This window comes from Lycium ferocissimum, chromosome 2 (genome assembly GCF_029784015.1).
Source record: "Lycium ferocissimum isolate CSIRO_LF1 chromosome 2, AGI_CSIRO_Lferr_CH_V1, whole genome shotgun sequence".
Classification (NCBI taxonomy): Eukaryota; Viridiplantae; Streptophyta; class Magnoliopsida; order Solanales; family Solanaceae; genus Lycium; species Lycium ferocissimum.
The window spans coordinates 7,711,184-7,722,744 of NC_081343.1; the positions used below are offsets into that span (position 1 = coordinate 7,711,184).

General features: G+C 37.2%; 1 protein-coding gene across 1 annotated transcript; it reads left to right on the forward strand.

Annotated features, from left to right (window-relative positions):
• Positions 1-5,544: 5,544 nt before the first annotated feature.
• LOC132033463 (protein COFACTOR ASSEMBLY OF COMPLEX C SUBUNIT B CCB3, chloroplastic) lies at positions 5,545-10,461 on the forward strand. The gene is made up of 3 exons (XM_059423446.1): positions 5,545-5,649; positions 5,777-5,829; positions 9,682-10,461. Exons 1-3 carry the CDS (start codon positions 5,607-5,609, stop codon positions 10,207-10,209), a joined length of 624 nt encoding a protein of 207 aa, XP_059279429.1. The 5' UTR covers positions 5,545-5,606; the 3' UTR covers positions 10,210-10,461.
• The last annotated feature ends 1,100 nt before the right edge of the window (positions 10,462-11,561 follow it).

The following is an 11,561-nucleotide window of genomic DNA, read 5'->3' on the forward strand; positions in this document are numbered from 1 at the left end:
ACGGAGAAAATAAATATGTGCTGGAGAATTAAAATTGAAGTGCATACGTGTATACGTGAGGAGAGAATAAACATTCAGTACTATGATATATGTCCACGTGGGATAAAAAAGTATTTTAGTAATGTGGCTAAGTAATATGGGACGGAGGGAGTACTTCATTTATTAATTTTTAAAGAACTTGAAAAGTCAAAAGTCAATAAGTATAAGTGCACGGAGGAAATAAATGTGTCGAAGAATTAAATTTGAAGTGCATACGTGTATACATGAGAAGAGATAAATATTCAGTATTATGACATATGTCCACGTGGGATAAAAAAGTAGTTGGTTAAAATGTACACTTTATATCGCTTGTGGTACAAATTTGTATTGCTATGTTAGTCCTCTCGTCACGCTTATATATATTAGAAAAGAAAAATAATAATAAATAAATTACTTTTACCTATGAATAAGTGAAAGAGCTTGAGAGGAACGAAATCTCAATTATCAAGAGAGGAGCAGTGTTGGAGTCAATTTTTGTTTGGATTGCTATGGAAGTTTCCTGAGAAGTTGAAAAAAGCACTACACGTGTCTATGGTTGCAGTATACGTGTTAGAAGGGGAACCAATTTAACCCCAAAATAATCCACAATTTCGAAGATACAACTTTTGTTGCTTTTAGTACAATCTTCTATTGTTGTGTTCGTCCATGCTAGGAACTTATATATATATATATATATGTTATACCTTGCATTTTGCATATTTGGATATTCCGAGTTAGTGGCGGAAAGTTAAAGGCGAGGTTATATTTTTCCGGCTTTGTTAAAAATGCATGAGTCGCATATTCATTTTTAAGTTGGAATGGAGCATTAAGGGTAAACTTGGAATTTAAAAATTTTAGTTCATGACATGTTGGAGTAGGTCCCACCCATGGTGGGCCAATTGTTTCATGCCATGAAGTGGTGCATGTGTACACCATGTGTGGCAAGGGACTTATGTATATATATATGGACATTAGAGGGCCATGCAAGACTTAGTCATCTTTTATGACTTGAGGAAATATCTAGAAAATTGAAGAAAAGTGGAAAAAAAAAAAACAAGAGGCATGACCGGCCATGTGACCAAATAAATATATATATATATATATATATATATATATATATATATATATATATATATATATATATATATATATATGGGATGATGAAGATAAGACACAAGCCATCATTTAACTTCAAGAAAATTCAAGAAAAATGAAGAAAGAGAGAAGAGAGAGCCACGGCTATGGAGTGGCCGAACATGGCCCTCCATTTTGGTTATGAAAAATTTCTTCCTTCTAGCTTTTCTACTAAGTTGAAGGTCCTCGTTAACGTGGAATAATTGTTAAAGCAAGAAAAACACTCCTCCTTACCAAACATATCCTAGCCGAGAATGGAGAAGGCAAAGGTGGATGGAAGAAGGTGAGCTTTGAGCTTCTTTACATGTTTTATAGGTGTTTATGCATGTTGTGATATGTAAAAATGAATGAAGTTCATAAAATTATGGAGTATATTGTGTAGCCGTGTATAGGTAGCATGGTATAGAAATGAAGAACTAATTTATTTAGCATGTTGGGTGTTGCAATGTGTTGAAATAGATGAAACTCATGAAACCTTGCATGTTGGGGGTGTAGCCGTGAGTATGGGTGGTTGGTGTAGGAAGAATGAATTAAGTTGATTTAGTGTCCTTGGCTATTGTTGTTGAGAATTTTATAGTGAGAATGAATGTTTGATGACTTATGTTGAAGTTGTAGTGTTGCGGGATGTTTTGGAGAATTAATATGATGTTAATATAGTTTCTTGAATTTATGGAAATATCGTTGAAGACGTATGGAATTGTTGATATAGTTATAAATTTGAAAGTAGAAAGTGTGTTATGAATGGAATCTGTATGAATGTTGTGAATGGCATATAGATCCCACGATTCTGCTCGTGCACATTTTTTTGTTATTCCCTTCGCCGAGTCCCGGGCCGGTTACTATCGTGCGCACAATGCGAAGTATGATGAGCTTCCGAAGTATAATGAGCGACTATTATTATGGTGTTATGATGTGTCGTACGCCGAGCCCCTTTTCGGGGTACCGTGATTATATGATATGATGTGTGGAGATGCGGGAGATCTGAAAACTTCCGAAGTATGATGAGTTGTGGCGCCCAAGGCAGGAGGGGCGACCACGTTCCGTCCACCGGGTCCATTACGGACCGCATAGGGTATGATATGATAATCTGATGATCTGATGACATGTTGACTTGATAATGTGACGATCTGATAATATAATAAGTCTGTTCTGATGACATGATAATCTGATGATACGATAATACGGTGATTCTGTGATAATCTGATAATCTAATGGTTCTGTTTAATGTGATGATATAATAATGTAAGGATTCTGTTTACCGAGTCCCTCACTGGAGGGCCGGGACACGTTATAAGTTATATATATATACATTCTGGAATATGATTAGTTGGTTTCAGAACCGGTGGTGGGGCAAACCCAGTGGCGAGGCAAAATTCCGCACTGGTTTAGGCGAATCCCACATTGGTTTAGGCGAATCCCACATCGGTTAATGTCAGCTACTATGATATGCTCTGTTTTATATATACATGAGACAGAAATGTTTTTCAAAAGAAAGCTAAGTGTTTTGAGCATTCTGATTATTATACCTGTCTTCTGTACCCCTTATGCACTATTTGTATTATAGAGGCATGTACTTCGGTATTCTGACTATTATGTACATTTTCTGTACTCCTCATTTTGGTTATGATCTCGTTTCCTGTATTCCGTGATTTACATACTCAGTACATATTCCGTACTGACCCCCTTTCTTCGGGGGCTGCGTTTCATGCCGCACAGGTACTCCTAGGTGAGCGGAAGGTATTAGCAGAAGATGTTCCAGCGGGATTGGCGAGCTCCACTTTCTCCGGAGTGCAGCCGAGTCAATATGTATATATATGTGTTATGGTATCTGATTATGTTAGAGACTTTTGCGAGACGGTGTCATGTGTATAGTATGTCGTCCGTAAGCGGCTCCATAAGCCGTTGCAGTGTGTCTTACATGATATTACAGATTTTGTACGGTTGCAAGTTTTGTTTGATTTGGAAAAGATGTAAAGTATGTTCGTTTTTCGAAAATTTGCATTGTGCATTTATGATCTGTTAAGGGCCCATTATGCCTACGAATATTATGATAATCAGAGGGTTCGCTCGGCCCTAAGTAAGGGTCGGGTGCCCATCACACCCTATCGGATTAAGGGTGTGACAAATTGGTATCAGAGCAGTTCGTCCTAGGGGGTTGTCTGCAAAGTCGTGTCCGGTAGAGTCCTGTTTATGGTGTGAAGCCGGCCACATTTATAAACAGGAGGCTACGGGGCATCTAGGATGGTTACTCTTCTTTCGCCTCTTAGATCGTGCTATAGAGCCAAGTCATAGGAAATAAGATTCTGGATACTAACCTTTGATTTCGACAGAAAAATGGCGTTGACAGACGGAAGCGACTAGCGGTATTGAAAGTTACCAAGCACGCAGGTAAGTAAAGGTATGAAAGTTATATGTCAAGTATGGTATTGACGTGCGATTGAAATGTGAAGTTGAACATTGAAAAGGAAAGTAAGCGAGAAAGTGTAACACGTGTAGTCGTGATGAGCATATGAGGTAAGTCTAATATTTTCAGCCTTTTATGAATATTGAGAGCCCGTGTGGCTATGATACGATATGATATGACATGATATGTATATATGATGATGGCCCCGCAGGCCTTTGTTGGTATCTCACGCGCGTGCAGTTTTGGGATAGTAAGAAATACAGAGGAAACTACCGAAATTTTTTTTCGGAAATAATACGAGAATGAGATATAAGTTTGGAAGGTATTTCGAAAAAGTCATGTTAATAGTAGCGATGAAAGTTAACTAAGCTGTAAAGTACGGCTGCCCTCTAGGAATAAGTTAGCTGTGGAATGAGTAGTGACATAGGAAATAAAACGTCGGTGGAAATATGGTAGTAAGAAATTTGGAAGGACTTATGCTACTAGGCGATGATTTAGAAAGGATTGGCAGGTTTGGATAAAGTGACATGACTAAGATAAGGGTAGGAAGGAAAAAGAATTGTGACAAATAGGAACGTATTGATAAGACAGCCGGTGAGATGTGTTGTGAGGGCATTTCGGGAATATGTTAAAGATCCCGACTTACTCAATATTATGTGCTGAAGGTCGTGCGGTGAGGTGGATGCAATCATACGGGCGCTAAAGCATCGTATTTCCTCAAAGTTTCAAAGTTAAGCGTGCTGGAGTGAGGGAAATTTCAGGATGGGTGACCCCCCTGGGAAGTATTTTGAAAATTTTATGAAATTTAGACATAAGGAGTAAAGGAGAAGTTGGAGTAACCTAAGGGGAATTAGAGTATGCAGGGTGACCAGAAACCTTAAGAGGACGCGTAGAACGGGCCGGATCAGGTCGGTGAAGAAAAGGAGTTAACGGAAAGAGGAAATAAAAGGAAGCGGGACAACGGTATAGTAATAGGTTAAGACGTGTGTAACGGGGGACACGAGTGCTATAAGTGACGGGACAGTGAAAGGCCAAGTTATAGAAAGATGAGGAACAAGGCAGAATGAATGCTAGAAAATGACTGGGATGATACGGATAACATGTGAACGAACAGAATAAGTTTTGGAAATGAGAAAAGGACTATGTAAGAGTAGTGTGTTTTGAACGACACAGAGGTAGCATAAGATTTCTCGTGTGCAGAAAAAGAGACAGGCATGAATGAATAATGGTACAAGCATACCCCTAAAGGGGGGAAGCGGGTGAGAGAAACGCGAGAGTGAGATAAGAACAGTTGATACGGTAGTGTGTTTGGTATAGACGCCTGGGCTACCAATGAGGCCCCCCTCACTGAAGTGAGTTAGTAAGGTCAGGAAAACCGACAATAAGTGGATAAAAGTCCGGATAATATTTAAGGTAGTGTGAAAAGTTTGCACAGACTTTGAATAATACGACGCCAGAAAATGGACGTGTATGAAGAAAAAGAGTATGACAAGAGAATGGTATTGGATAACTTAAGAGATAGTATGAAGGAGGGCAATAGCTATGAAAAGGGAGCTCCCCCGAGGTGCTTATATGCCCCCGTAAGGCTAGTCAAACATTCGGTAGACCCTCGACACAAGGACTTGGCTTTTATAATAAAGTGATGTTATTATAGAGAGCTCTCATTATACATATTAGACGAAGAAAACACATCGACTATGTGAGTGAACCAGAAAGCAAGAGTAGGGATCTTCGTAGCTCAGTTGGTTGGCTACCTGAACTTTCACTTTGTTAGTGACGGTTTAAATCCTCATTTTGTAATTTCCTTCCCCTATCCCCTAAAAAAAAAAAAAGGACAAGAAAGCAAGATTGAGGGCAAAATTAACATGAAACGCAAAAAGTTAAAGATAAATTGAAGTTTTCAAAACCACAGGGACCAAGTTGACAGTATACAAGATTGAGGGGACCATGTTAAGCATTTTACTCTCTTATAACATCTCATGTCCCGACCATCCTCTGGTTTGTTGTAGATAACGTGCTCATTTTCCAGCTTTCTGTCTGAGAGAGAAACATGGCTATATCTACCCTTATTCCCACCCCACCTCAATCCAATGGTAATTCCACTTTCTTATACTCCCATGTCTGTTAATTTTGTTGAAACGTAATTTCTTCTTTTCTTTTAGAGATTACCTCTACTTACTCTCGTTATTTTCTTGATACTCTTTCTTCCTCTGCTTTTAGGATACCCAACCGCTTTGTTACACTCACATAGCAATGGGGCTCCATGCATCTATGTAAGTTCACTAGCTCTTCCACTCTGTGTGTTTTTTTGGGCATAGCTGTATTGCGTGCATGTGCCATCTAGCAGTTAATCTATTCACAAAGTTCAGCAATTAGGCAAGTATAGCAACTCATGCTTGGCAGAGGCAAAATTCTATACTGAAATTACATTTCAACAAAAACCCAGTGCAATCCCAGGCGTCTCAATGGATTAGGAGGCCTAAAGCGAAATCTTAGTTTGAGGCCTTAAAGTTATATATTTGATTTTTTTTTTTTTTTTTTTTTGCCTTATAGATGCTAAGATTATAATTATTAATTAGTTATAATCAACTTCTTAGAATATTTTGAGTAGAGTATTATTTTCTAATTATACAATTTATTCTGGAACTTGTCATTCTAAATTGTGTCTAAAACATCAATATGGAGCTAATTAGCTCAAAGCAGGTACAGGATCCGTTTTAAAGTTAAAATCTAATAAATTTTGAGAAGTGACTATGAGTAATGAAACATGAAATAGTTTTAAGGGACTTCCTGATGTTTATACCAAACTATAGTAATTTACCATAGTTAAGTCATCAATTAAAGTCAAATTTGATTCTAATAAATTATAGAATGTAAAGACATGTTCGCATGTTCATTAATTTGGTGTAAAACTGAAATGCGAGTAAGCTTTTACAATGCTGATGAATAATGATTATTGACAAAGTTGACAATAAATAGTTGATCTAAAATGGGTACTTGTCATTAATAATAAATATTCATTTAAATTTCTATTGAATATTTACAATAAAATCTCAAATGCATATAATATACGGGGCCTCATATATTTTGGGGCCTCAGTGGCCTAGGGGTTGACCCTGCCCACAAGTGGGGTTTGGGGAGGGTAGTGTGTAAGCTGATCTTACCACTACCTTTGCGAAGCTAGAGTCATAGAGAGGCTGTTTCCGACTGAAATTACATGTATTAATCCAAAAACCATTTTCGTTACAGAAAACTATCCAAAGGAAATTTTGCTCCAATCCAAGTGAATCTTTTTCAGTGCCAGTATAAACTGAGAAGCAGAAAGCCAATTTCTTCCAGCAAGGCATTGAAGATATCTCGTGATCTACTTGTCGAAATATAAACATTTTAACAACATAGCTGAGAATCTTTTAATTTTAATCTAAAATGGAATAGAGCACGGTAGTGGTAAACTTATTCTTTTTTGATAAAAATAATGTTGTGATTTGTTTCTGCATATAGTAGTTGTAAGTTTGACATTCCATAGTCTATATTAGAAGATCTTATGATAGATTTGAGGTCCTTAGGCTTTATCGGCTATTTATGGCCCGTTTTGGCCATGCAATTTGGGCTTCAAAGTTGAAGTTTTAATTTGAAATTTCTGTTTGTTTATGACATTTGAACAAAACTTCAACTTCAATATGGAATTTTGATTTCAAATCACAAGTTCACCTAAAAGGTAAAATTTCAATTCCAAGTCTTGACCCATAAGTTTATATTTTGCAAATCAGGTTATCAGCCCTCTGTCCTCCACCTTGTGCATTTCGTTTTAGTGCCTTCAGTAGGTATGCTTTATCCGTTTACCATAAGAAATGATGACTATTTCATTCCATTTCTTCTCATGATTTGAATTCATAATTTGTAGTTAAAAGGCATATCAGAAAACAATTTATTTCATTATAGCCATACAGTCACCTAGTCGGTTGAACTTTTGAGAGATTAGATTGATTTCAAGCATGTGATGTGTGGAATTGCAACATATTACCATTGCCAGGACTTTTAGGAAAACAAAACTATGTTGGCGATAGAGGTTTAAAATACTAGTCTATGACTCTATGTGAATAAATAGTAATTAAGTGTGGCAATGGCCTGAAAACTGGATTGCTCTATCAAGTACCGGTGTTGGTTGATTACTGAAATGCGATACATACTCACTTTATCCAACCTGGTTGTCTTAGTTACATCTTTTCCAGTGTCATTAACTTTATGCATTTTGATTTGGGCTGTTGATTTAGTACATCTCTTTCAGTGTCAATTTAGTTTAAGCATTTTGACTTGTCTCTATGCACATCTTATTCTTTGCTGCACAGATTCAAGTTTTAATTTTAGTTGTATCAATCTTTTTCCTGGTAATATTCAGCTACCACAAATGCAATGCTTCAGAAGCTGTCTCATGGTTACTCTAGAAACTCTGTGAATACAAATTATTTATTTGGAGACTCCATACATAACTTCAAATTTCTTGTTGTATCACTCGGTTGAGCAACTGATGGCAGTATGCTTGCAACTAGAGAGAGGGAATTTTTCTGTGGAAAACATTGTTTTTGGCTCAGAGTTAGAACATAACAAACTTCTTGTAATTATATCCAACTTGAATTTCCTGTCTATTCGTTTAGTTAATCCTGCATGTTATTGTTCAGAATTCTTGTCCTTTTCTGTAGGGAAGGCAACGGGGCTGTGCGGGGCAGGGCGGGTTAAAATAAAAAAGGTTTAATCTTGTGCGGGTGCGGGTTTAGAGCTTAAAATATAACTTCAGGCTATCGGTATTTTTCTTCAAACTTCGTTCTTCCTCTCTCGGCCCTCTATCTCTTAATCTTCTCATGAGTGAAACTTTTTATTACTTATTCTCTAATACTTAGCTTTAGAGTTGTGTTATTCAAAATTTCAACTACTTTCTGCCCTCACAAATAGCACAATGTATTAGTAATATAATACATTTATTTGTGAAAATATCTTTTGTAGAATTCATATATCATATAGCTACAGTTATTTATGTGCTTAAATTTGTGATGTTAATTTATGGTGTGAGAAAAGGATATTGGCTTAATGCTCTCAAAGGTACAGCTAATGGCATATAATCACGTGGTTCAAATTTTAATATCAAAATTTTGGAAGCTCCTAATACAGTGAGATGACAGCAATTTTAAGCAATCAAAAGTTTGATTTTTAACAGAATTTATATGTAATATACAGACAGTAAAGCAACTACTACATGTATCTTATGCACTAGCTTTTTTTCGTTAACAGTTTTATCCCATATAAAATGCATCTTTTCAAACTCAAAAGAAAATTTTAGCGGAGGCAAACTCATTATATTTTGAAACTTGAATGTAATTTTCGCAGAAATGAAAGGAAAATTTAGCTATGTGGGGCAGGGGGGGTGGGGGTGGATGTGGGGCGGGTGGATGCTGGTAAATATGCTATGGGGGGCGGGGTGAAATTTTGCGGGTTGAGACGAAACCCGCCCTGCACCTGCAGCGTTGCCATCTCTACTTTTCTGTTGGCTTCTGTTTGTAAAGTTTAGTTTTTCTGCAAATTGAAAGCTCTGACATGTAATTATGAGACAGTATCATAGCTAGAAAATCGTTTGCAACTGTCTCTTTAGCAGAATTTGACATTGTTGCACCCCAGTAGTCTAACTTACGTAGTAAGAACTTCCCACCTGGAAGACAGGTTAATATCTAAATTGAATTAACTTTCTGCATGTATATTTGCATGTTAATGTTCAGAATTCCTGTCCTTTCACCTTGGCTGCTATTTGTAAACTTCAATTTCTTCCAAATTGATAGCTCTATCATGGAATTATGAAACAGTATTATTTCTAGAAGATCATCAGCAAGTGTCATTTTGGCAGAATATTTCATTTGTGAAGAATTTCCCACCTGGGAGACAGGTTTTAGTCTAAAGTGAGGCAAGACTTGATCACATGTAATTTCTGTTGTAGGCATTATTGCTCTCAAATAGAATAAGAAGAAAAGAGTGATATATTTCTATTCAGAACATTGCCAATTATCTTAGGTCTTATATTGTTTCTGTTATTGCCATTATTTTTAAGTTGGTGAACTTCTGACCTTCATCTCTTGCAGGGAAACTTCCTAATACCCATGAGAAGAAGAAATCTCCAAAGGATGAGAGATACAAAATTCAGAGCATGTTCTTATCTGGATAGCTCTATGGAAGTGGTTCAGTCAAATGGAAACATTCCAACTAGTCCTCTCAGTTCGGAAGAGGTTGTTAAAGCCTTCACAAGCAGTGCAATTGATACGTCACACGCTTCATCGCCACTGATGCAAAGACTGGTGTTGTTAGATTTAGACCCCGCCACGGCAAAACTGGCAATCAGCTTTCTCAGCCCCTTCCTGTCTGCATTTGCGTTTCTGTTCATTTTGAGAATAGTAATGTCCTGGTATCCTAAGCTTCCAGTTGGAAAGTTCCCTTATGTCATAGCTTATGCACCCACAGAGCCCTTTCTTTTCGCAACACGAAAAGTGATTCCTCCGCTAGCTGGAGTTGACGTGACACCTGTCGTTTGGTTTGGATTAGTCAGTTTCCTTAATGAGATTTTACTAGGCCCTCAAGGGCTGCTTGTCCTCCTATCTCAGAAACAGGTTTAGCTCCTGCTGCATTTTGCAAAAGTTCTTTTCGCCTTTAGAATTTCCCGTCACCAGTTCTTTATTGGAAAAAAGGAGGAACATGGAGAAATGCTTTTGTCTTTTAGTTGCTCAATTGCACATACAATCTGTATCTATTAGTTGACTGTTCTGTCATGCTGTAAAGTCCAGATGAAAATTACTAGGATCCTCATTTTGTATAGTGGGGGTCGATGCAACTAATTAAAGATTGCGGTTCATCCATACAATTCTTTACATTCTTCTTTGCACATAGAACTTACTCTTGTAAAAGATCCCTTGTCCCTGTGAATGCTCTTGTATCATGTATGTGTGTGAATATGATATGTGTTATGGTGGATCGAAAAGTATGAGATCTTCCTAGAATTTTTTTTGAAGGGTATAGTTTGATGGTAGTTTTCAATTGTTACAAGAGGAAGAAACCCCCTCCACCCCCCGCCCAAAAAGATTCCCTTGGTCACAATCTGCAAAGGGAACACAATGAAGTAATTCATCTCCCATGAACTTGTTTTGTCCCTTGTATTTCGACCTTTTTGAGTAACAATTAAGTGTTCTACTTTGCTATTTTCATCTTTAATCAGAAATACAGCTTCGAGGCGAAAAGTATCCGACATTATATTTACACTTACGAAGTAACAGTTGTACAAACTAGGTTATGATGCTTCGTGGTCATTTGTGTTTGGCTTGTACTACAACTTTGAGTTCACTTCCTCATCTCTCTAATAATGCTGGAGTTCTCAACAATACGAAACTATGGTCACACATTACTTACTAGACGAAGCAAATATACAATCATCTAAACATCAAGAGAGGTGCAAGAAGCTATCTTTAATGACATCAAGAACTCAATACTTGCACACTAGAGATGAATACACAATGTGTCTCCTCTTGATTGCAGGGGGAGGAAAATCGTGGGCAGCTCAACCTCCAAACTGCTCAAGCTAGGGTGTGCATAATTTGGTATATACTGATTATTGAAGCGAAACTGAAAATTTCAATATTTGGTATTTCAATATTAGGTATGATTGACACAATGGCCAAGGTTAGTTACCGCACGCTGGCAGATATATACCTTCACAAAATATGAGTTATGCTAGAGGCTAGAGTTAGGTACCCCACATTAATAGGTGATATTGTCTGCTTCAGGCACTTCTCATCCATGACCCCAGTTGCACGCATGTAGTTAGGGCCAATATTCTTGAATTTTTTTTTAACATATAGCGTTTAGATTAAAAAAAGAAAAAGAAAAAAGAGAGAGGGTATCAAATTATAACTCAGATATCATATTTAGTTTCAACTCTCAGAACCCTATTAAATATGTGAATTGCCTGCATTAT